General features: G+C 53.5%; 2 protein-coding genes across 5 annotated transcripts in view; one reads left to right on the top strand and one right to left on the bottom strand.

Moving 5' to 3' along the window:
* Nucleotides 1-198: 198 nt before the first annotated feature.
* Nucleotides 199-19,136, top strand: Ankrd13b (ankyrin repeat domain 13B). 2 transcript variants are annotated; one of them, XM_021177182.2, is made up of 15 exons: nt 199-432; nt 12,221-12,356; nt 12,459-12,583; nt 12,667-12,712; nt 13,260-13,403; nt 13,489-13,678; nt 13,756-13,822; nt 15,001-15,082; nt 15,964-16,028; nt 16,197-16,327; nt 16,440-16,597; nt 16,731-16,883; nt 16,995-17,158; nt 17,229-17,305; nt 17,792-19,136. In XM_021177182.2, exons 1-15 carry the CDS (start codon nt 319-321, stop codon nt 18,018-18,020), a joined length of 1,881 nt encoding a protein of 626 aa, XP_021032841.1. In that variant the 5' UTR covers nt 199-318; the 3' UTR covers nt 18,021-19,136. The 2 variants fall into 2 exon arrangements, with proteins under 2 accessions (XP_021032841.1, XP_029339787.1); XM_029483927.1 differs by having other exon boundaries at nt 17,737-19,129.
* A 4-nt stretch (nt 19,137-19,140) lies between these two features.
* Nucleotides 19,141-25,091, bottom strand: part of Coro6 (coronin 6) — an 8,114-nt gene continuing 2,163 nt past the window's right edge. Inside the window, exons 3-11 of one of the 3 annotated variants that reach the window (XM_029483930.1) lie at nt 23,784-23,906; nt 23,251-23,380; nt 22,976-23,157; nt 22,230-22,349; nt 21,222-21,326; nt 20,986-21,131; nt 20,628-20,685; nt 20,308-20,538; nt 19,141-20,219 (exon numbers count right to left, since the gene is read on the bottom strand). In XM_029483930.1, the coding sequence (XP_029339790.1) occupies nt 20,094-20,219; nt 20,308-20,538; nt 20,628-20,685; nt 20,986-21,131; nt 21,222-21,326; nt 22,230-22,349; nt 22,976-23,157; nt 23,251-23,380; nt 23,784-23,906 (1,221 nt within the window). In that variant the 3' untranslated portion in view covers nt 19,141-20,093. Of the gene's footprint in view, nt 20,220-20,307; nt 20,539-20,627; nt 20,686-20,985; nt 21,132-21,221; nt 21,327-21,722; nt 21,843-22,229; nt 22,350-22,975; nt 23,158-23,250; nt 23,381-23,783; nt 23,907-25,091 lie in introns of all 3 variants that reach the window. The other 2 variants (XM_029483929.1, XM_029483928.1) reach the window with 2 other exon arrangements.

The following is a 25,091-nucleotide window of genomic DNA, read 5'->3' as shown; positions in this document are numbered from 1 at the left end:
TGCTCCCTCCGCCGAGAGGCGTCTTTGTGTGCGGGGGTGTGGGAGGGGAGGCGCGAGACCGCGTGCCGCCGAGTGCCCGCTCCCTCCCAGGGCAGGTGGGGGCTGCTCCGCGCCTCCCGCCGCCGCCTCCCGAGGACGCCCGCCGCCCGCACCACGCCGGGCGCGCCGCCCCCGCCCGCCGCCGCCGCTCGCACATGCCCGAGCCGCAGCCCCGCGAGCAGACAGCTCCGGCCGTCCGCCCCGCGGCCCCGGGCCCGGGTTCCCGCGCCGTCCCTCCCCGCGGGCCGGGCGCCGCGGCCCCGGCATGAGGAGCGGGCGATGATCCCCGCCAACGCCTCCGCCAGGAAGGGGCCCGAGGGCAAGTACCCGCTGCACTACCTCGTGTGGCACAACCGCCACCGGGAGCTGGAGAAGGAGGTCCGCGCTGGCCAGGTAGGAGCGCCGTCGGGGACCATGGCCCCGCACGCCCGCGCGGCGTGGGGAGGGGACGCGGCGCCGCCTGTCCCGCCTCCCCGTCTAGTTTGCAGCGCTTCTTTGTTTGCAGCTGCGGCTTTTGTGCTTGTTGACCTGAAGTGGGTGATGGCAGCAGCCCTCGCCTGCTTCTCTGGTTCCAGGACCGGTGGCCCACACGTGTTCCGGGCTCTCCGAGACTGGTGTGGAGGGACCCTGTGTTCTTCTCCGTTGGGACTTGAAGGGATTCCAGGGAGGGGTTGTCGGTTCTGTCTGTGCTCCATGTGGTGGGAGAGTCCACCCCACTAGATCTAGACGCGACATGACATCCGGCGTGAATGTGCAGGGACGGGAAAGGCCTGCGTGGGGAGGGGGCCCACATAAGATCGGGGAACAAGCTGTGTTGCACCCTCGGGCATTCCAGCCCCACCCAGTGCCCTCTCACTTCCTGGTGAACCAGGTCTCTGTTTGTTTAGAGTGGACAGAGCCTATGGGTGCTTCAGATGCCAGCCCTGGCTTCGGAACCAGGAGTGAGAAAGACCCTATTGGGATGCTCCGGAGGGCCTTGTCCAGGTGCTGAAAGGCGCTCTCCTGCCTCTTGGTGCTAGGGCCTACCTTCTCACCGTGGAGGAAGCCAGGGGGCCATAGGAAGGACTTGAGGTCCTGCACAGAACAGGGATTCCTTGCTTTCTGCCAATCAGAGAAACCTGTGGGTCAGACAGCTTTGGGTTGGGCAGCGACTTCAAAGAAGCCGGGGAGCTAGAAGTGGTAGTGCATGCCTGTAGTCTCAGCACCGGGGAGGCAGAGGCAGGAGGATTGTCACAAGTGTAAGGTCAGCTGGTGGACTTCATGTTGCAGAGCAGCCAGGGCTACATAGTGAGACCCTGTATCTGAAAACCCAGGAAGCCTGGGGGATGGTTTCTCGGCCATTCTTCAGGACAAAGGTGGGTGCAAAGTCACCAGTAGACCTCAATTCTGCCTTGCCACCCCAGCTGGCAACTGGCAAAGCAGTCACGGTGCCAACATTACCCTCCACCCCCTCAGGCGAAGCAGTGGGCAGAGCTGGGCCCAGGCTACCCTGGGTTGCTTAAAGATTCAAATTTGAAGGCTTGATTAGGGTCTGAAGCTTAGGGATTGTAGGTCCACTTCCTACATCGTGGTAGCTCAGTGCGAAGACCTGTGTAATTCCCAAGGGAAGGGGCCAAGGCTGGACATTAGACTGTGAAGCAGAGAAGGTTAGACCGTCTGACATTCACTCCCAGCCTCCAGACCAGTACAGCACTCGACTCTGCATTGCATCCCGCTTAATAATAACATAACCTGGGCCTGCAAGCCTCCGGGCTGGCCTAGGGGTTCACTTCCTTTCTGCCTCTGCTTCCACCAGGTCTCCCCAAGTTAGTTTATCCGTCATAAAGGCTTTGTAAAGACAGGAGGTCAGAGAGCCTGGGAAAGCAAATACAAGGTACCAAGGCCTGCCCTGGAGGAGATTTGGTTCTGGGATTACAGTGTGAGGAAGACAGGACGTAAAGATCCAATCCTGCTTTCTCTGGCTGTTCTTCATTTTCCTTGCCTGAGGAAGTCCCTAAAGATCTAGGGATTGTTAGAAGGCTAGAAACTGAATCCTCAGACTGTCTCAGCTCTACTCCCTTATCCAAAGGGTGTGGGTGGTCCTTTTCCTAAAACTAGAGAGGAGTGGAACGTTTCAGAAAAGGGCTTTATCATCAAGACCTCTGCTGACAGACCTCAAGTCAGCCATCTTGCCGGCGAAGTTGGACTGGGGAGCTGCTGAGGTCATGGTAGCCAGGGCTGTTTAGATGTTCCTCTCAAGCTCTGGCTTCCATAGTAGCTAGGTACCATGCTCACCCTGGTGAGTTAATATCACATTGAAATGGACACCAGCCTTTGCCTGTTCTTGATCCAGGCCAGGAGAATATAGGGCACCGGTTACATTAACTCTTGTTCATCCACGGGGATTCCAAGCAAGGTATTCTCCTGCCCTCCAGAACACCAGGAAGCACCATGTCAGTCAGCCTGGATGGGAGAGCCCCTGGCTGTACCCGAGTCCTGGGGCTGACCGAGAGTGACATTTGTATTCAAATGTGCGCTTTCTCATTTTGGGGGCATTATGATGTCCTCTCAGGGGACAAACCTGGGGGTGAGTGACCTGAGGTCATTATTAGAACACCCCTGCAGACTCTTAGCATCCAGGTGGTGTGTGGGGGTCCCTGACCTCAAGAGCTCCTGGCACAAGCCACCGTAGAAACCCGCCAGGCTTTTCCTCAAGCACTTGGCAGCTTGGTCCTTGGTCCTTGCTTGGCATAGCTGCTTTTGCGTTGCTCCAACAAAGGCCTGCAGAGGCCTCCCGTGGGCAGGCCTGGCAATGCTGGCTGGCTGAGTAGGGCCAAACAGAGAGCTTTCAGAGTGGCTCAGCTCCTGGGGGCTCTTCTGGGAGTGGTGAGCAGTTAAGAGGTGCTGGGCCTGGAAGGAACCTAGCCGGAGCCTGGCGCCCTGCCAGGCAGGAGAGCTGGTGGTTGGAAGCCGTTTATGTCACTTCTCTTTAGCCTGGCATGGCCCAGGTTCTGGAGTCATGAGTTCCCTCAGGGTGAGGGGACAGGGATGGCCCCGGGAGTAGGATTGTTTTCCTCATAGCAAGGATTTTGTAGGGGGTCCTACTATGGCCTTGGGAATCATTGGGTTTTGTATGTTTTTTTCTGGGGCTGCCTCTGTCATGGCCCTTCGTCCGGCTTTCTCCATTCATCTTTCCCACTTAGAGCTCAGTGAGATGGGGTTGTGTGGCCCTGCTAAAAGTACCAGTTATGGGGGCAGGGGAGATGGCTCAGTGGCTAAGAGCACTGGCTGCTTTTCCAGAGGACCTGGGTTCAATTCCCAGCACCTATATGGCAGCTCACAAGTGCCTGTAACTCAAGTTCCAGGGGATCTAACACCCTCACACAGACAAACATGCAGGCAAAATACCAATGCACACGACACGAATAGAAAGAAGTACCAGTTATGATGGGAACCTCGGAGGAGACACCTAGTACCTGCCCTCAGTACAGTAGGTAGTCCTGGGTGTGGGCTAACATCACAGTTAGTAAGCTAGGAAGGTCAGCAGAGAGAGCCACAAACCTCAAAAACATCCATTCATGCAAATCAATGAGTTCTGGGATGGAAGAAAGGAAGGGTCACAGAGGGATGGAAGGGTGGACAGTCAACCCCCCTCCCCACACCCCTTCCCTGTGACCACAGTTCTCCTGTACCCCATGCACTCTGAGAAGACACCCTCAACCCTCATCACCCTTGAGTCAGCTCAGGCATGCCCGTCCCTATGCCCCATGTTAGGTGGCAGCTCTCAGAAGCAATGACAAAATCAGACTCCATCCATTTTTCCTAGGACTGGGGAGGAGAGGTGGGTGGGCAGCAGGGGAGAGAGAGGAGGCCCAGTGGCCAAGGCTCTTGGAGCTCCCGCCCTTCTCAGTGCTCAGACTTACTGTATATTTGGCAAGCGTTTTTAAGGCTTTACTTGACAAACGGTTTCTGTCCATGCTGAAAGAGTTTGAAAAACACCCCGCTAGTGCGTGTGGGTGTTTAGACTGAGTGTGCCCTTACCAAGCACACGTTACACAAGTGAACTCCTAGAGGGCTAGACAGCAGCTAGACACACCTGAGCCTGTGCTGTTAGGGGTGCACAGGTTCAGGGGTGTAGGTAGGACGAGCATGCTTTCTTCTGGAGCCTGTGTGTACCAGTGTGCGTGTGCACAGGGGTGCTGCTCGTGGGTGGGGGGCAGGGGAACTTCTGCCCAGGGAGCCCCAGCCCTTAAATCTAAAGACTTCTGCTATGATTCTCTCTGAGCCTGCTGGGTCCAGGAGGCTCTACTCTCTCTGTGGGGAGGGCGGGTGTTGGGTTTCATGGAAACCTTTTCATTGCGGCAATTAAACAAACAGCTGTGAGCTTTTGCAGAAGAAATTAATGAATTCTCCCACCTGGGTCCAGGGCAAAGTGCCACTTGTGCTGTAGGCCTTGCTCTGGATAGGAGGGGAGAGCGGCTTTAGGGTCTGGGTGGATGCATGGGGGTCCAGATGAGCCCTGGAATCAGTGTTGCCTGAGGGCAGATGATGGGAACAGTCTGAGGAGTTGGATAGGGAAAGGCGTCCACCTTGCAGATCTAGTCTGCAGAGCTGAGAGCTGAGGCCCACAGGGGCCCTGGGACCAGGCAGGGTGCCTGCTGGTTCCCTGTGGCCTTGTTAGCTACCTTAGCAAGAGCATCGAGGGAAGGGTGGGGGATGCCCAGTAGCTCACCTGCAACCCAGGGAGAAGTACCTGTTGGATTGTTTGAAAAATTTATTCGCCTCTTTGAAAAAAAATTATTACTAGTTGGAGAAATGGCTCAGTGCTTAAGAGTACTTGCTGCTCTTGCAGAGGACCTGGGTTCAGTTAACCTCCCCACCCCCACCCCCCCAAAAAAATAAACCAAAACCCCCACATGGTAACTCACAACCATCTATGAGCAGTTCCAGGGACCCAGTACCTTTTTTCTGGCCATCTTCACAGGCACGAAGAATACACACAATGCCCAGACATACATGTAGGAAAAACATCTCCAGACAAGTAAAAAAGTAAAAAACAAAGAAAAAGAAAATTTTAGCTGGGCAGCGGTGGTGTGAGTTCGAGGCCAGCCTCATCTACAGAGCAAGTTCTAGGATAGCCAGGGCTACAAAGAGAAACCTAGTCTCGGAAACAAAAAACAAAAAAGAGAAAATGTTATTACACTCATCTATATGTGTGTGTGTGTGTGTGTGCGCGCACATGCATAAGCGCATGCCACAGCAGAGATGCCAAGCCCTGAGCCCGTTTGTGTTTTGGAACCGAGTTTTAAGGTATGTTTATGCCTGTGTGAGTGCACCACTGCCAGCATACCTGGCCTTGAAATGCTCTTTTAAAAAAAGATTTATTTTTATTTGTGTGTGTCTGCGATTCTGGGATGCCAGAAGACACACCAGGTCTTGGAGCTGGACTTACAGGTATTCGTGAGCACCTGACGTGGATGTTGGTCCTCACGATGGGACATCAACGCCATGAACCACTGGACAGTCTGCCTCTCATGCCTCCAGATGTCTTATTTTTGACAAGTGAATTCATTTCCATGGTTTAAAATACTTAGTTGTTTATAGGAGGTTTCCTTTTTAAGTTAAAAATATTTATTTTATTTTAAAATTGTGTGTCTGCATGTGGGTATGTGCCGTGAGTGCAGGTGTCTGAGGAGGCTGGAGCAAGGCGGGAGCCCCTCTGGGGCTGCTCAGTCTGGGCGTGGCCTCCAGAGCAGTGCTTTCAGCACCCACTCTCTCTCCCCAGCTCTTGGGTTTCTACTGAGACAGCTTCCTGTCTTCCACTACTCACCGCGTGTACTCACTGGGCTCACCTCTGTAATTACAAATACTTCCAGAAGTATATCTCTTGGTTTATCACTCATGCTTTTTTATATTATCATTACTCTCTCTTGACCCTCGATGTAGTCATCTGTGCACTTATTTAACAAATGTGCATTAGCCACTGGTTACATGCCAGATGCTGTCCAGGGCCTGAGAAGACACCGATGAGCAAAATAGGCAGGATCCAGCCTTGCAGCGTGCAGAGCCTGGGTGAGGGACACTGAGAGCAAACAAGCCTGGGGTGCTGCAGAGATTGAGACAGGATAAGGGACAGCGGAGAGATAAGCAGCAACTGTCACCTCAGGTTGGTTGTCGGGGCAGACTATGCTAAGGATGTGACATTTGGTGGCAACCAAATGTGAGAAAGAAAGGTTCTATAGGCACTCGGTTTGTTTGTGTTGCTGTGACAGAATTCCTGATGGCTTAGGGCTGTGGCCCTGTGGTACAGCACTTGCCTAGCAGACAGCAAGACATACCCTGGCTTTGATTCCCCACACCACCAAAACAAAACAAGAACCCTTTAGCATAACTGAAGACTTCACAAGGAAAAGGGGTTGTTGCAGGTCACAGTATCCATAACTCTGGGAACTGGGAAGGTCAAAGGGGAGAGTTCAAGGAACACAGAGGTAACATCTGGCCCCGACCACCAGGCTGTGCCACAGTGCAGTGAAGAAATCAGGGCATACAGAAGGAGCACCCGGGTGGGATGGGGCGGAGAGCCAGGAAGCTCAACTCATGTGATAGTGACCAATTCTTGTGCGAGCTGATTCAGTCCCCTGAGACCCGACCTGCTCTTCCCAGGGTGGTGCCCACGCCTGAATCACCACCCTGTGGGCCACAGCTCTCAGAGATCCACTGCCTTTTTATCCTGATGTATGAGGAGGGACTGGGCTTCCAGCACATAAATCTTTGGGGGACAAATCATAATATTGGGGTATCCAAGGGATCATTTCTAAGATGACAAAGCAGTCTTGTAATAGGAGTGGTTGTGGGAGGGCGGAGGGTGGGCGAGGTAAATGAGTTTCAGAAGTCCAGGGCTAGGGTTCTGCACTAGTACACAAAAACCCACTGGAGAGCTTTGTGCTAAGGTGTGTCAAGTCCTGAGCAAATTTCGTTTCATTCATTTTATTTATCTTATTTTATGTCTTGAGTGTTTGGCCTGCCTGTACGTATGTGTATCACATACACGCCTGGCATCCTCGGAGGTCAGAGGAGACCATCAGACCCACTGGGATTGGAGTTACTGGTTATTGTGAGATACGATTTAGGTGCTGGGGACCAAATGTGGCTCCTCTACAAGAGCAGCGCATGTTCTTAACCATTGAGCCGCCTCTCTGCTTTCCCTGTGTTCAGTTTCCCTGTGTTCAGTTCAGTTTGGAGGCATGAGAGAGGTGACATGAAGAGAGATGGGGAGACTGAGATGCCATGTGAAAGGTCCGTGGCTGGGAGCAGCGTGGTGGCCTGAGTGCTGGGAACTGAGGGAAATCTAGGTCTATGCTGAAGGCTGAGCCTACAGGTTATGCTAGTTGGTTGGTTAAATATGGAGGGTGAAGGAAAGAGAGGACATACAGGTTTTTATTTTTAAAGGTTTAATCTCTCTCTCTCTCTCTCTCTCTCTCTCTCTCTCTGTGGTGGGGGTATGAGTATGCCACTGTACATGTGTTGAGGTCAGAGGACAATTTTGGAAGTCACTTCTCTCCTTCGGCACGCAGATCCTTGAGATCGGCCTTGGGTGATTAGGTTTGATGGCAGGTGCCGTTACCTGCAGAGCCGTCTTGCCGCAAGCCTGTGCTGTACGGCTTAACCTGAATATGCAGTGAAGGGAGGCGCTGTCCACTGTGAGAGGAGCCAGGGGCAGCTGTACGGGAATGAAGCACGCCAGGGAAGGTGCAGAAGATGCTTCCCAAGTGAGCACAGGGCATGACAAAGACCTGAGTCACAGGAGGCCGGGGGCTCTCAGTCTGAGAACTCAGTCATCATCCCATCTTTTCCTGAGGGTGCAAATTGCTGCCCCCACCAAGGTCCTTTCACTGCCTGCAGAGGCAGTCCCCACCCCACCCCCCACCCCCAGCATCCCATTGTCTATTCCGGTTGGTTTCACAGTGGACACTTTGTCTCCAGTGGCTAGTCCCATGTGGCTGCAGGGATACTTGTGAGGATGGGGCCTAGAGCTCACTGACATATAGGACAACTGGGCATCATGGGAACTCCAAACATCTCTATTAAGAGGTCATTGGGGCCATCACTTCCTCCAAGGAAGAACTCTAGCATACCTGGGTGGAGGGGTGGGGAGGTGGAAAGAAGACACAACTGCGTTCTGGCTGCTGATAACTTGGATCCAGTGGAAGGGGCACCAGTGTTGTGGCTTCTAACCTTGTCCTTTGCTGTGGTCAGTGTCCCCAAGTCCAGCACACTTCCTGTTGGGGTGACCTGGCTTGCTGTTCTGGGTTCCCTCCCCAACTGTGGACGTTGGCTTCCTCTGTTACACTAAAGTCAGAAGTGATTCTCAGCCGCCGTCCATCTTCTGAAGATGTGTTGAGATTCTCATCTGCTGACATCTCTTTATTCTTGTGGGTTTTAAATATTTTACTGACATTCTTATACTTGCAAATGTAACATTTTTGGCGTTCTCCACTCCTTTGTGTAGATCCGTGTCTCCATCTGGTATCATTTTCTTCCCACCTGACCATTTCCACACATCTCCTGGCAGTCGGTTCTCTTAGCTGTGGCCCACCACAGAGTCTCCATTTCCCCTCTGTTTTGGAAAAGTATTTTCATAAGGTATAGAGTTTTACGTGGAGTTTTCCTTTCCTCCACCCGGGCACTGTGGGCTTTCACTGCTGCCTTTGGGCTTCCACTGAGAGGCAAGAGAGAGGCGCTTTTCTTGTCCCACTGATCCAGGCCTCTCTTTACTGCTGTTTAGGGGTTCCCTGTTAGCGCCTTCCCAGTCTGACTGGTGGTGAGGGGTCTGGCATCAGCTGATTATGGGGACATTGTGTTTCTCTGTTCTGTAGGTTTATCTTCGTAGTCATTTTCACAACAGATTGCCCCCAAAATGGATGAGTTAAAACGAAAACTTACGGTTGAGTGTAGGAGTGCATGCCTTTGATCCCAGCACTTGGGAGACAGGGGCAGGTGGACCTCTGTGTATTCAAGGCCAGCCTGGTCTACAGAGCAAGTTCCAGGACAGCTAGGGCTACATAGTGAGACCCTGTGTTGAAAAACAAAAAACAAAACCCCAAGACAAAAGACCCAAAATTTACTCTCTCAGAATTCTTTTTTTTTTTTTTTTGGTTTTTCGAGACAGGGTTTCTCTGTATAGCCCTGGCTGTCCTGGAACTCACTTTGTAGACCAGGCTGGCCTCGAACTCAGAAATCCACCTGCCTCTGCCTCCCGAGTGCTGGGATTAAAGGCGTGCGCCACCACGCCCGGCTTCTCTCAGAATTCTTAAGTGTCAGTAAGAGGCATATGCCTTCCACATCTCTAGAGGAGACCCAGTCCCTGCCTGTTCCGACTTCCTGTAGCACCAGGCACCCATTGCCTATGGTTGCATACCCTTTGTTTCTATTTCTTTGTGTTCTGTGACGACATTAGTCATCGGATTCTGGGGCCATCACGACAATTAATGGTGATGACACCTGGAGGTCCTTGACATAGGACTACAGATGTCACACTGGGTGTGGATCAAGGATCCAAGACTAGCCTTAGCTACCTCCTGAGTTCAAGGCCAGCTAAGGCGATGTCTTAACTCCTCCCTCCTACAATAACAACACCCAACCGAGGAGGGGCGAGGGGAGAGCAGCTTCAGTGTCAGCTTGGGCTTCATAGCGCAGGCTCACTCAGAAGTCAGCAAAAGAAAACTCCAAAAATCCCAAACTCAACCATATTGCACCACTGTCTGATTTCTGAGTGTCTACTGAATGCTCTTTCCTCTTGATTACAGACCGTATTTTCCATGGTGTGTGTAGTAATTTTTGAAGGGTGGCTGCTTTTTAAATGACATTGAGTTGGGATTTAATAAAGGTTTAAATATGAGAGTTAAGGGAAAGAGAGGCACGTCGCAGAAAGTAAGACGCACCAGAGAGCGTGTGTGGTTGGTTTTGGAGACAGTCTCCTTACATGGTCCAAGCTATGAACTGTTACCTTTGCAGCTTGTCTGTTGGGATTACAGGTCTGAGCCACCGCATCCTGCATCATATTCCATCTTCCAAGTTTTGACTGGAGGTTGGATATGCAGATACATATTAAATACCTACATTTTGTCTTCCTTTAAAAAGTAGTGGTTCTCAACCTTCCTAATGCTGCCACCTTTAATAGAGCCCCTCATGTTGTGGGACTCCAATCATAAAATTATTTTGTTGCTATTTCATAATTGTAATTTTGCAACTGTTACAAACCATAATGTAAATTTCTGATATGCAGGATATCTGATATGCAACCCCCAAGGAGTCTCAACCTCCTGGTTGAGTGAGAATCACTGCTTTAATGAATTTTAGGCCTCCTTTTAGCAAATTAATTACTTGCAAATGAGTGTGACTCTTTGGATGCTAACTCTTTTTTTTTTAATTTTTTATTAGATATTTTCTTCATTTACATTTCAAATGCTATCCCGAAAGTTCCCTATACCTTCCCCCTGCCCTGCTCCCCTCCCCACCCACTCCCACTTTTTGGCCCTGGTATTCCCCTGTACTGGGGCATATAGTTTGCAATACCAAGGATACTAACTCTTAATCTGTTTGAGTGAGTCTAGGTTAGCCTCTTCTCTAGGACGGTTTATCCCTACTCAGAAGGGTCACAGAACATCTGGAGTCTACTAAATAGATGGGCAAATCAACAGACTCTTCCGAGCGTGCTTGAGCATGAATAGTGGCCCTCAGCGAGCTTTGTCCACTCCTCTGTTTTGTAGAATCTTGTAGTTTTACTGTGCACATAAGAGGTTTGGTAGAATCAGTGAAGACCCAGAACATTCCCTGTGCAAAGGAGCAGCCCTGCTCTCTCCTCCCTACTTCCCCCTTGTTCTCTCTTCCCTTCTCCCACTCTCCCTCCTAATTTCCTCACAGCCATGCTTTCCCAGGACTTTGCATCTTACTGCTCTTCCTTCTTTGGATTCCTGTCTGTCTCCACAAAGTCTGCTGCTCATCGCCCTCTCTGAGTAGCATCCTAGGATGTTCCTTCAGGTAGAAGTCCTGGGAAGCCACCACGTCAGGGGTCCCAGTCAGAGACACCTGTTGTCAGTTGTCTGAAAACAATTTCTTTCATGTATTTTGAAGCAATAGTGACCCTGTCCACGTTCAGTATAGTTTTTGTTACGTCGTCTTGGTTGGGAGAGAAGCCCTTCAGTAAGGGTTTGGAAAGGTATTACCAAGCATATGGTCAACTCACTGAATTGAACTAGAAGTTCAAACTCTTGAGAAATACTTAAATATTTATGTTAAACACATATTTTTAAAATGTATTTATTATTATACACAAGTACACTGTAACTGACTTCAGATGCACCAGAAGAGGGCATCAGCTCTCATTACCATTGGTTGTGAGCCATTGGTAATTTTGCTGGGATTTGAACTCAGGAGCAGTCAGTGCTCTTACCTGCTGAGCCATCTCGCCAGCCCCAACACATAGGCTTTTTACAACACAATGTAGTTGTGTGTAGTGGATTATCATTCCTGAGACCATAGGATTTATGCAAAATGTTGATTCATGAGCCCAAAGGCATCACACAGGGCTCTGAAGTTGTGTAGTAAACTCCTTCAGCACTACCAGTGTTGAAAGAGGGGAGGTGTTGCGCACTATGTAGTGCAGGCTAGCCTTGAACTCACAATCTTCCTGCTTCAGCCTTCCCAGTGCTGGGATTATGCCTGTGTGTACTACCTGCTGTGTAGGTCTCGTCCTAGCTGTTTGCCAACTGGTACTCAGTGGTCATGCCAACACGGTAAATTGCATGTGCTTCTTGACAGTGTGGTCTGAGACCACTAGGAGGGTTTCACCATAGGCATGCAACCTCCTTGGCTAGCAGCACTTTGGATGGACCGCCATTCAGTCTCTGCCCTGCTTTCCACAGGAGGCCACGATACCAGGTGGATAACTAACTCTATGTGGGGGCCTAGCGGACAGGAAGGAAAGTCCCCACTTCCCCCTCCCAGCGTCCTTTCTTCCTTGTCTCCTGTGCCCCTCTCCATTCTCCTGGCATAGCTCATCATGTCGGTCTCTCTCGTGGCCTTGTGAGCCGGACCAGGTGACATGGCCAGAGAGCTGCGGCCAGCCTAGGTCCATGGCCAGCCTAGGTCCATGTCAGGTTCCTCCGAAGTAACCAGGGCTCCATCTCAACTCCTTCCACAGGTGGACATTGAACAACTAGATCCCCGAGGCCGGACTCCTCTGCACCTGGCTACCACCCTGGGGCACCTGGAATGTGCCCGTGTGCTCTTGGCACATGGTGCAGATGTGGGCAGGGAGAATCGCAGTGGTTGGACAGGTGGGCACCCTTGTTTACCTTAGTCCTGCACCCAGTGTCAGCCACTCACCGGAAGTGGGCTGAAGGCTTACCCTGTGATATCATCCCCACCACGCCCCCCAGTGCTGCAGGAGGCTGTGAGCACCAGGGACCTTGAGCTGGTGCAGCTGGTGCTGCGATACAGGGACTACCAGCGGGTGGTGAAGCGACTGGCAGGTATCCCCATGCTCCTGGAGAAGCTACGAAAGGTGAGGCCGGATCTCCACCTGCCGACTGTGGCCCTGTGTCCTGATCTAGTGCCAGCTCAGCCCCTGTCTCTGTCCTCCTCCAGGCCCAGGATTTCTATGTGGAGATGAAGTGGGAGTTCACAAGTTGGGGTAAGAGGGGCTGAACTTGACCCGGGGACTCTGAGTTCACTGTGCCCTCCCTGGAGTGTGGTTCCATGCTCTTCCTGGGGCTCCCTCTCACCTAGCCTCAGCTCGGTGCCAACTTCCAGCTAGGTCTTTCCAGGTTGCCCCAGATACTGTCATGATTCCACTATGATTTCTTTTCCTCTGTAATGGTTTGCTTATTTAGTGCCTGTTGTTGGTGTAAGGTAAAGTCCAACAGGCGGAGGACTTACCTTGTTCAGTGTTGTATCACCAATGCCTGGCATGGGTTTGGTGGTCAGTAAATACCTGTTGAAAGCTTGGATGAGGTTGAATGGTGGCATGAATGCACCGTGGGTACTAGAGACAGCGTGAGCGAGCCATCCCCATGCCCAGCCTTAGATTGCTCAAATCTCCGTTAGGGGTGGTGATGAAGGAAGAACCTCTCCCGGGTGAGCTCCCCTAGTTCTTTTCCAGCTGTACCGCCAGCTCCAACGCCTGTGCCCTGAGCTGGCCCAGGAAGCTGAAGTCCTTTCTGACCTTCCCTTCCACCCAGTGCCTCTGGTCTCCAAGATTTGCCCTAGTGACACATACAAAGTGTGGAAGAGTGGGCAGAACCTGAGGGTAGACACCACGCTTTTGGGCTTTGACCATATGACCTGGCAGAGGGGGAATCGCAGCTTCGTCTTCAGAGGTCAAGGTCAGTGAGGCAGTAAGTCAGGCAGGGTGGGAGACAGCGGACAGCCCCAGACCGACCTGACCCCTGGGCTGTTCCCTGGTGGCAGACACAAGTGCTGTGGTCATGGAGATTGACCATGACCGCCGTGTGGTGTACATGGAGACCCTAGCGCTGGCCGGGCAGGATCGGGAGCTGCTGCTGGCTGCCGCCCAGCCCTCGGAGGAACAGGTGCTGAGCAGGCTTACTGCGCCTGTTGTCACCACACAGTTCGACACCAAGAACATCTCCTTTGAGAGGTGAGCTGGTGTAGCCTGGGTGGCCAGGAGCCAGCCCGATGGGCCACTCTTTCACCTGGACCACTCTACCTCCCCAGGAACAAGACTGGCATTCTGGGCTGGCGCAGCGAGAAGACAGAGATGGTGAACGGGTATGAGGCCAAGGTGAGCACACTCCTGATCCACTTTCCCCAGCCTGTGGGTGCAGAGGCAACCCAGCATGGAGGAAAGGCAGGAGACCAACAGGTTCCCCAGGAGAAGGCCGTTTGCAGAATCCTTAGGGTAGTCACATCCAAGGCTCTGTTTGGACATGCTGTATGGGTGCAGAGAAACTTGTACCACCCTCATTTCCTCCTCACAACAGGCAGATGCTCTTATCCCCACTCTATAGATGAGGTGCTGAGCTTTCCCCATAGACCCCACTTAATCTTAAGCACTCCACCAAGCTGGGGTTGCCGGCTGTTATCCTGGCCTACAGATGAGGCCACGAGGATTGGAGTGGCTCACTGACCTAGTAGAGGCACCGAAGCACTTACAGGCTATGCGTACAATTGTAGGTAGCAGAGCTAGGGATCGTATCTTGGCCACCTGTCCTCAAGGCCAGGCCTCTAAAAACCTGTCACTGAGGAGCCGCACCTGCCCAGCACATGATGAATGAAGGAGCTGACACAGGCTTTAAGGCTCTGTACATGTTTCCTCCCTGGTCTGTATGCTCAGAGAAGAGGTCTCAGGTGTCTCGGCTATTGCATGCATCTCACTTAAAAAAAAATTTATTTTATGTATGTGAGTACACTGTAGCTGTCTTCAGACACACCAGAAGAGGGCATCAGATCCCGTTACAGATGGTTGTAAACCACATGTGGTTGCTGGGAATTGAACTCAAGACCTCTGGAAGAGCAGTCATTGCTCTTAACTACTGAGCCATCTCTCCAGCCCTGCATCTCACTTTTAAAACTGTCGAATTTCTTGTATTTCCAACTAGAATGTGGCTCTCAAAGGGGCAGGGACTGTTCTGGGTTGTTCGGCATTTGTATTCCTGATGCCTGCCTCAGTGGCTGGCATCTCACTGCTCTAAAACATCTGCCAGCCTGGGCTGGGCTGCAGCCTACTGGTAGAACACTTGCCTAGAGTACCAGGGGCACTGAGTTCAATCCCAAGCACCATTAAAAAGTTTGTTGAATGACTACAAATAAGTGGATGAATAGTTTACCGTATTTATTTGCTAATATACCTAGAGTCGGGGGCAAAGGTCCCCTCTAAGACGTTTATTGATGGGAGTGTTTGGAATTCCTTTGAGCGTGGGCACCAGAGCTGTCTCCAAACCTTTTTGTCTCTGTCCTTAGGTATATGGGGCCTCCAATGTGGAGCTCATCACCCGGACACGGACAGAGCATCTTTCAGAACAACATAAAGGCAAAGTCAAAGGTAATGAGCTTGAGGCAAATGAGGAGAGATGCTGTAGGATGGGAGGGACACCTCCCATCTGGGTGTCCCCAACAGCATCCCCTGGTAGCCCAGTGCCAGGATGGCTCAGACAGACAAACGGATTTCAATTCAAATAGCTGTGTAACATACTGCAAAGAAGATCCCAGGCCTCATTTGGGCTCCGGAATTGATTACTAATGTCTGTATTGCAGTTCGGAGAGAAATGTCATGCATACCATTCGGAGGCTAATCTAGTCATCTGTCTCAAAGCCTGGGTAGAAAAGTCAGGGAGCCTTGCCACTGAGTGTCTGCTTGTTTATTTCACACACATGCATTGGGCATCATTAACCTGTCTCAAGTGGATATAAGTAACTCCTACCAATACAAGAACAAAATGAAGTCATTAATATGGAAACATCTAATGGAAAGCACACACACACTCCCAAAGAGAAGAAGGGTGCTTTGCTGTCCACAGTCACCAACCTAGAGAGAGGCATGTTGGGAAGTTTCTTCTGAGCCTTAAGTGTTAATCAATCAATCCATTGATTGATTGATTGATTGATTGAGACAGGTCTCAAATTCTCACTATGTAACCCTGGTCTCAAATCCTTCATGCACCCAGGCTGGCCTCAAACTCACAGACATCCATCCTCCTTCAGTCTCCTGCGTGCTGCCATTAAGGTGCTACCTGCCAGGCCTGGCTTGGGTGTCCTTTCATTTTACCCAAGCTTGTAGTGATCCTGAGCCCTGTTCTCAAGAGTCCTCATCATTTTTAGGTGAAAGTGGCTAGGGATGTGGGGTGCAGGAGCTACCCACACCCCTACCCCAGGCACCCCCGTGTTGGGACTGCAGTATCCCTTGAGATCCCACATTCTTTCTAGGTTGTAAGACACCTCTGCAGTCTTTCCTGGGAATTGCTGAGCAGCACGGGGGACCCCAAAATGGGGTGAGTGAGTACCAGGGGTTTTATTGTCTTGAAGGGTGGGGATATGTCTTAGGAGTTTTGGGTGGTACCCTGCTTACTGTGACCTATGTGGAGAAAGCCATGTCAGCCCTATGCTGGGAGGTGGAGGGGATGGATCAGAGACTGAGGACTCCCTCCTGTGTGGTACAGACCCTGATCACGCAGACTCTGAGCCAAGCCAACCCCCCTGCCATCACTGCAGAGGAATACTTCAACCCCAACTTTGAGCTTGGCAACCGGGCCATGGGACGTCCCATGGAGCTGACCACCAAGACGCAGAAGTGAGGCACCCTGCTCTTCCTGGGGAGGGATGGGCAGGGCAGGGGTCCAGGAGGTGTTAGGAGGCCATGCCTTCCTACAGCTTCCCTTACCCCTTGGGATCTGGGGGACCAGGTTCAAGGCCAAGCTGTGGCTGTGTGAGGAGCACCCCCTGTCCCTGTGTGAGCAGGTGGCTCCCATCATTGACCTCATGGCTGTCAGCAACGCACTTTTTGCCAAGCTCCGGGACTTCATCACATTGCGCCTGCCTCCTGGCTTCCCAGTCAAGATTGGTAAGCCACCCACCCCACACCCCAGCCCCATTTCTCCTCAGCGGCTTGGAGAAGATGCGGTTTAGAGGCACTCTGGGGCCTAGATATGAGGGAGGGGCTAGATGACAGTGCCTAATAGCGTCCTTATCCTCAGAAATCCCGATTTTTCACATCCTCAACGCCCGCATCACCTTCGGGAACCTCAATGGCTGCGATGAGCCAGTGCCCTCGGTGCGAGGTAGCCCAGGCAGCGAGACGCCCTCCCCTGGCAGTGACTCTTCCAGCGTCAGCAGCTCCAGCTCTACCAGTGAGACTCTCCACTCCCCAGAGTCCTACCCTTCCCAAGCTCGGCTCCATTTCCCCCCAGACTCTAAGGGGTGAGCCCAGCCCACACCTGACCCCTGGCCCACGCCTCCAGCCTCCTGTCGTGCCTGTGAGATCTCCCCTGCACTGTTCGAGGCCCCACGTGGCTACAGTGTGCTGGGCGGCCAGCGAGAGGCTGCGCCTCGTGATGAAGATGATGACCTGCTGCGGTTTGCCATCCAGCAGAGCCTGCTTGAGGCAGGCAGTGAGTATGACCAGGTGTGTTCCCGATGCCACTCCAAGCTACAGCGACGGCAGGCAAGCCCAGCTAACAGGCTTTCCCCTACAGGTCACCATCTGGGAGGCGCTAACCAACAGCAAGCCAGGCACCCACCCCATGTCCTATGAAGGCCGCCGACAGGACAGGTCAGTGCCCACGAAGCCAAAGAGAACCTAGAGGTGCCTGTTCCCTCTCTTACCCCAGACCCACATGCACAGAGACCCTCACTAAGCCATCATACTGCACAGTGACACTGGAACCCTACTAGGCCCAGAGAACCCTCAGTGCCTTCAACAGGGCTCCACCTGGTATCGAGAACCCGTTATCAAGATGGCTTCTGCCAACCCCCTTTCCTGGCACAGGGAGGGTGGCCAATGCTCCAGGCATGTGCAGAGATCAGGGACCTAGCTCCCTGGACCTTCAGACCCTCAACAACAGACAGGTTGGCGGGACCTGGGATCTGCCATCACTGGGTGGGGCCAAGACAGCCCAGCGAGACTCATGGCTTCCCCAAGAGGGTGGCAAGCCTGCCCAGCCCTGGGACCTCCACGATGTCTCCTGCCCCGCTTACGAGCAGGTGTCCCAGGTGTGCCGGGAGCGGGGAGCGCTCGACAAATCCTCCCCGCCCCCAGGAGCGCCCCACCCACGCCGCAGCGCCAGCCTATGCCCCCCGCTCCAGTGCCCAGCCCTCGGCCCAGCCCAGGTCCCGGCTCCAGCAGCCATGTGTTCCGGAGCTACGACGAGCAGCTGCGGCTGGCTATGGAGTTGTCCGCTCAGGAGCAGGAGGAGAGGCGGCGGCGAGTGCGCCAGGAGGAGGAAGAGTTGGAGAGGATCCTGCGGCTCTCGCTAACCGAACAGTAGCGCCTCCTTCTGGGACCCTCGCCCACTCCACGCAGGACCCGGGTCTGCGCACCTGCCGAGCGGCTGCTGGAGTCTGGAGACATCGCATTGGGGGTGTAGCAGCGCATCAGGCTTGAGATGCCAGGGGGTTGATACAGGCGTGGAATAACTTTCCAGGCCAGAGCCCTAGAGGCGTGCTGGTCTCCCTGCTTTGCTGTATGGTGACCCCTAATCCGCTTCTCTGGGCTCAGATCTGTCCAAGGGCGGAGGCAGGTGGTATTGAAAAGGAAACGAATCCTTGAGAGGAGCACTGTCCCGTCCCTTGCTCCTTATGGCTGGTCCTTCTTCTTGCTCACTGACCCCTCTCTAGGACACTGTCCCTGAAGCCTTCGCATCTCAGCTCTTCACCCCTGGGAGGCAGCTGATCGCCCTGCGTGCTGTGTCGCGCTGCTTTGTCCCAGACACAAACCAGCACGTCAAGGGCCCAGCTCCTCCCCACCCCGGCATTTCAGCGTCAAGTGCACTTAGCGGGGTGCCCAGCCCCCCCCAGTCCCAACACCTGTCCTGTGTCTCAGGGTGGTCCTAGCTTCTCCTTAGGCAGCCAGGAATTGGAACCCCCATGCCCGCAGCACGTTTTTCTTATGATCAGGGAGTGTGCCTAAGGTGCCCCCTAGTTTGGGCAAGGCCTGGTTCCCTCACGGTGCCTTGGGGAATGGGGGCAGCATATTGGCTTGGGGGCAAGCACTAGAACCGACACAAAAGGGTTGATGAGGGCCCTGGCACCACTGTCACCACCCACCCCTTCCTACCAGCTGCTGCTAGCCCTCTGTGGTTGTGCACCCTTCTTGCCCCCATTCAGGGGCCGACTAACACCCTTTATCCAATGGTGCTAACCCCGGCTCTCCCTTTTCCACCCTACCCACCTAAAGAAGCACAGGCCCCACGAAGCAGGGGCCACACCCTTGTCCTGGGCTGCCTTCTGGCTAGCTGCTCTCTGCCAGGGGCTCAGAAGGGGCACAAAAGGGGGTCAAGAAAAGAGCAACAAAGCAAAATTGTTCTTCCTCTTCCCTTCCCTGATGCCAGGGGCACCAGACTGATTCTGAGGCACAAATAAAAGCGGTTTCAAACCAGATGCATTTCTACTTAACTTTATTGGGGAGAAGTGCCCACGGGGGTGGGAGGTGGGTGGGGTCTTGGGAACCTCAATGCAAAGATAGATGACCTGGGATAAAAAGCTGCCTGGTGGGTCCTCAGTCCAGCTTGCATTTGCTAGGTCTCCTCAGTTTTCCAAAAAGGACTGAGGTGCCCCCTAGTTTGGGCAAGGCCTGGTTCCCTCATGGTGCTGCCTTGGGGAATGGGGGCGGCATATTGGCTCTCTGTGCAGGAGGCACAGACTTGTACTTAGTGAAGTGTTTCATTAGTAATGCTTCAGTGTTTCTATAAGAGTCAGCAGAGTGCTGGTGTGTGTGTGTGTGTGTGTGTGTGTGTGTGTGTGTTGAACCTGCTTCCATGTGCCTGTTCTCCTGAGATTTCTCTGGTGGGGTCTGTTTGTCTCCAAGAAGCTGCCGTCTTTGGAATAGAATTATGCCGTCTCTGCCATAGAATTATGGTTGAAGCCAGTGGGTTAAGCTCTTCTGGCAATAGAAACAGGGTGCTGCTTATTAGGAGAAATATTGGAAATTTCCTGAGGTTCTGGGGATATTTGTTGAATCGCCATCCCTGTGAGGTCAGGCCTAGGCCCCTGAGTATCCCCAGGATCACGCTAACACTAAGCACTTCCCCTGCCCAGGGTAAGGGACAGAGAGGGACACCACCTCACCATGAAGCACCACTGCTAAGGCCACATTACCTCAGGCTTCCCCGAGGCCTGATCTTGCAATGTTCGGGGACCTAGTACGGAGCTCAGTCCCTGCCACTTAAGATCTGTGTGTTTAGGCCTCTTGTGGGAGATGGAGTTTCTTTTCTGATCCCTCCCCTAATTCCAACCCCACGAGGCAGGGTGCAGAGTTCCAGACCAAAAGCCGGTGCTGCCAGTCGGTGCGCCCTGCCCCATTGAGTCTGCAGTGTGCAGAGCTTCGCAGCACGTATGCAGTGCTAGTCCGTGCCGTCCACCAGCTCACAGAGCATGTTTTCCAACGCAGTGATGCGCTCCTCTTGGGCCTGCACTCGCTCTCGGAGGGCCTTGATCTCCTCCAGCAATGTCTCCAGGGTGTGCTGCTGCTGGCATGTGGGAGACAGAAGAGACCATGGCAGAGAGCAGGAGGCAGGGGATAGACTCAGGGTGGCGTGGTCAGATCTCAGAGCTTACCGACAAGGGGGCCTCGCTGGCGGACTGGCTGCGCCGAGGACTGGCTGGTGGGCGCACATCTAGGATGTTGCGTTTGGTGACCCGGAGCTCACGGTGTTTGGGGGGAACGTAGCCTTCCTTCAGCGAAATGAGCACAGGTTCTGCATCCTGACCCGATAGCCACTCATCAGCTTCCAGGGCAGGCTCAGGGCCAGGCGTGTCTGGGTATAGGTCATCCTGGAACAGGTCTGACTGAGGGGGTGGGAGGACAGGAGGGCCTGTGTGAGCTGAGCAGTGGATGGCTTTTTTGATGATTTCTAGCCAACACCCTCCTTCCTCACCTTTCGCGGTACAGTCATGATGATGGGTTCACACTTTCGTTCGTGCAGCTTGTAGAACCTATGAGGGAGGGGGAATTCAACATTCCTGCTGACTCTCCATCCTTTTTTAAAATCCCTATGTCTGTGACTAAGGTGTTGAAAGTCAACACCACGCCGAGTAATTACCATTCACACATTATCAGTGTTGGGTTAAAACACCTCTGTTGGAATGTCAGGCTAGTAGGACAATGCTGGAACTGTCACTGAAAAAGACTAGTATGGCTCCTTTCTTTTTCCCAAAGAACAGCATAATTAGGGGAATCCTGGGAGCTGACATGAGAAACAGAGGCAGGGGGACAGGAGGGACAAAAGTGCTGACCTGGCGATTTCACATTTGCTGACATCCAGTCCCCGCTTGGGCATGAAACCCATACCCCGTTGCGGTTCTTTGCTGCTAAATGTGTTCAGATAATGCACGAAAGGTGGTTCTTCCGTAATTTCAAAGTACCGAATGCTACTGTCACCCTGCAAAACCAGCCAATTTAGATGGCACTGCCAGACAGCGTGCTCACATCTTCATCCTGGCCCTGGTTCTTCCAGCCCAGCCTCCAGCACCTTGCCACACAAGTAGACGATGCTGGAGTCAGGATCGTAGAATGGTAGTAACACTCCATTGCTTGTGTCCATCTCCTGCAGGGCCACTGGCTCTTCGAAATTGTTCTGCCGAGCACAGGGAGAGTGACCAGCCCTGCTCCTCCTCCCGGGTTACATCAGAATTCGCTTTATGGCCACCCCAAATCCCATGCGTTTCCAAGACAGCTCTGGTGAGAGCTACAGGCTCTTCTAGACGCATCTTTCCCTTTCCCTCGCACAAGAACACCCTGTGCGGTTGCATGCAGTCACAGCAAACCACCCCCAGGGACTTGGCATCACCAGGAGGGGGCGCCAGCGCGAGCTCCTTCAGGCGACGCAGCAAAACTGGGCAGTGTTGGGTGTGAGGTGGCAGCAACCTTCAGCCCTGTCGGAATGGGCATACCCTGCGGGTGCAGGGCGTCTGGCCCCTCGCTCGTGATGCCAGCCCCCGGGGCACACATCCCAAGCCTCCAACTGTGTTACCGGGTCCCACAGGCCTAGCTCTCGCTGGCTCATGCGGGTGAATCCCGTGGTGAAGATATGACCCAGCCGCGTGAAGACAGCCCGCATGGGTCTCATCCCCTCGTGGGCTGCAAACCTCTCCTGGGAGGAAGGGGGAGAAGGGAGGAGCATCACCTTGCTGCCTGCCTTCGGGAGATGGAAATCTGAGCAACCTTGCCAACCTGAGTGTGGGGTGGGGATGGGGGGGAAAGGGGTCTAAGAACTCAGTGGCAGGACCATGGCCTGGAGATCAGGGCTGTGAGAGAGCAGGAGGCCTGGAGCTCTCAGCAGGTTCCAGTCCTTATGCACCCTCAAAGGCTGATCCCTGGGGCGGGTGATGTCTGCAGGCATCCTAGGGTTGCAGCGGTGTTCTACCCACAAGGGAGCCCCGTGCTCCACTTGGGCCTCTTGGGTTGGGCCACCACTCAGGAGGGTGCTCCTGGTTGACCCTGCAAAGCGAGCCAATGCGCCCGCCTCCGCCTGGCCTACCGGGTCCCAGAGTGCGAGTTGCCGCTCACTCATCCTGCTGAAGCCGGTGCTGAGCAGCTTCCCGTCTGCGGTGAAGACGGCCCGCAGTGGGCGGGCGCCCTCGTGAGGCCGGGCTCGCTCCTGCTCGCAGGGTTAGTGGGTTAGAGGGCCCGCCCACCCGCCCTCCAGCTCCCAGCCGCGCGCCACGCCTGTGCTCCAAGCAGACATGCAGGCACCCGACTTCCCAGGTTAGAAGGAGGCTGGCCAGGACAGGGCCACTGACCTCCCAGGGCACCCAGCTGGGACAAGCAACGCTTGAGGGTTATTTCATTCCCACCCAGTGGGTCAATGGGTGGAAAGGGGGTCAGGTCTCGGTAGTCAGGCCCCAGACCCTGGAAGATGGCGTTGGATATCTGGGAGGAGAGGGTCCTGGAGCTCAGGTTTCATGCAGGTTCTGGTTGGAGGATGGAGTTTCCAGCTTCTCCCTCCTCAATCTCAAAGCAAGGAGCCCTCCTCGGAGCTCTTAGATGTATGGGAGGGGAGCGAACCCGGTTGCAGTCTGGGAGTTTACTCAGGGTAGGAGGGATTGAGGCTGTTGAGCCTGCAAGGGGTGCGGAGGGGGTTGGGTCATGACTAATCTCCGGAGTAGGGATAAGACAGGTAAAAGCTGGGACCAGAGGCTCTGATGACTGGGTATCAGGCACTAACGGCTGGTGTTGAACAAGGGGGTGCTAGCTAGGGAATAGGCAGCCAGGCCAGGAGCTCACCGCAACCACTTGACTCTTCCTGGGGTCAATGATGCGCAAGGTCTTGTCCTTGCAGGTGGTGGCTAGCAGGCTACCATTGCTGTTCCAACAGACGCTGTGGATGACGTCAGGGTGTATGTCGTCCAGGCTCAGCAGTACCTCCCCGGTGCCCACATTCCAGATGATGATCACATTATCACCCCCTGACCAGAGTGACCAGGCATATCATCCGAGGCTCACCTTCCTCACTCCCACCCTCATCTATAGTAGGGACCCTCCTTAGCCCCACCCCAGACCTGCACTGAGCAGGACATTCCTGGCAGTAGGATGCCAAGACAGGATGCCCACACGCTTGGAGTGGCCCTCGAGTGTGATGACAGGTTCTGTGATGTTTCTCACAGGGGTGTAGTCTGGAATCTGCCACACCTAGGTAGGAAGAAAGGCAACAAGTAGGTGGGATTCAGAGATGGCTCCGCCCACTTAGTGCTATTGGTCTTCTTGAGTGGTACGGGTCAAATACAGGAAAAAACTTGGTGGTACCAGCACCACGAGAGCAGTTGTGAGCTCTCCAAAGACTGCCTTACTCTGTCAAGAAAACTTCAGAGTACTGTACCCCTGCTCTTAGGGCCCCAAGTTATCCATGGTTATAATTAGTTCTAGGCAGTGCACTCTGGGAGGGCGCAGGTATGTATTTAACTAAAAATAATCTGGGAACTGGGCAGGACAGGGCAGAGCTCCTGGCCTCTGCCCCTTCTATCACCTTCCCAAGCACAGGTGAGACACCTCCCCGTTCCCCACCCCAGCTTGGCAGCATCCACTAGTCTCCTACCATGACTGTGGTGTCATCTGAGGCACTGGCGATGACGTTGTCATTGTGTGGGCACCAGTCAATGTCCAGCACAGGGCCAGTGTGCCCAGTGACCAGTGGGTAGTTCTTATCCACTCGTCCTGTCTGGAGGGGTCAGAGAGGGAGATGTGGGATCACTGTCATTCGTGTGTGTGTGTGTGTGTGTGTGTGTGCACAAGCACCGCTGGGAACGGAACTCAGGGCCCAGCACTTGTTAAGTAAATGGCCAACCAGTGAGCTGCATCCCAGGCCCTTGCTCTCCTGTATGTGGTTTTGGAGTGGGCAGTAGATTTGTTTACCTCTCGAATCTGTGTTATTAGTTTTCTCTTTGCAGACCTTTTTCAGACTCTAACCCCACCCTCACCCTCAGTCCACTCCTTGAGCTTTGCTGGAGATGCACAGTGGCTGACCTAACAAAGGACCTACAGCAGGACATGGAACCCAGACTCAAGTTAAGGTCCAGGGTTCTTTTTCTTTTTCTTTTTTTAAACATGAAGTCTCATTCTGTTGTTGATTAGCCTAGACTGATCTTGCCTCGGTCTTCCCAGCGCTGGGCTTACGGGCATGTACCCACACACCCTGTGAGGAGGATGCACTTGAACCTGTCCCCCAAGTTGGAGTACCTTTGGCAAGCCCCTGGAGAGAGAGGTCTAAGTGAGTGACTCTGACCACAGTGGCTTAGCCCCTGGCGCAGACCTCTCCCTTGGTTTCACCTTGGAGTCACAGGCAGCACACAGTCTCGGTGCTGAGTGTCCCTTACCAGGGGCTGGCACTCGTTTTTCTTTTTGTCTTCATGAGTAAGTTGTGGGAGTTCTGAAGACTCTGCAGGGGTTGGCATTGGCCCAAAGCACATAGTCTGGGAGAGAGGGTGACTAAATGCCATTGAAATAGCAGTCACACTGGGGGAGGAGGTGGCTTGGGCTGAAATGTGAGCCCTTGGGATGGTGTCTCTGGATGGTGTCTGCATTGTCCAGCGTGAGTCATAGGCTATTGTCAGGCCTGTCCTGACCCCATCACTTGTGAGGTCTTCTTTAGCAAGGTATAGGGCTCAGTATCTAGGTCAAGGTTATGCTTTGGGGTATCTCTCCTGGGGTACAGATGGCTACGTGTCTGCAAAGGTGGCAGTTAGTGCCTGGCCCTTTCCCTCGTGTGCAGGGGAGGGAAAGCTCTAACTATTGTAACTTCTCTTTTTAGTTTCATCCACTCCCAGGATCAGGTCTGAACACACATCTCTCTCTCTCTCTCTCTCTCTCTCTCTCTCTCTCTCTCTCTCTCTCTCTCTCTCTCTCT

This window comes from Mus caroli, chromosome 11 (genome assembly GCF_900094665.2).
Source record: "Mus caroli chromosome 11, CAROLI_EIJ_v1.1, whole genome shotgun sequence".
Classification (NCBI taxonomy): Eukaryota; Metazoa; Chordata; class Mammalia; order Rodentia; family Muridae; genus Mus; species Mus caroli.
This window is presented reverse-complemented; position numbering and strand designations above follow the sequence as displayed.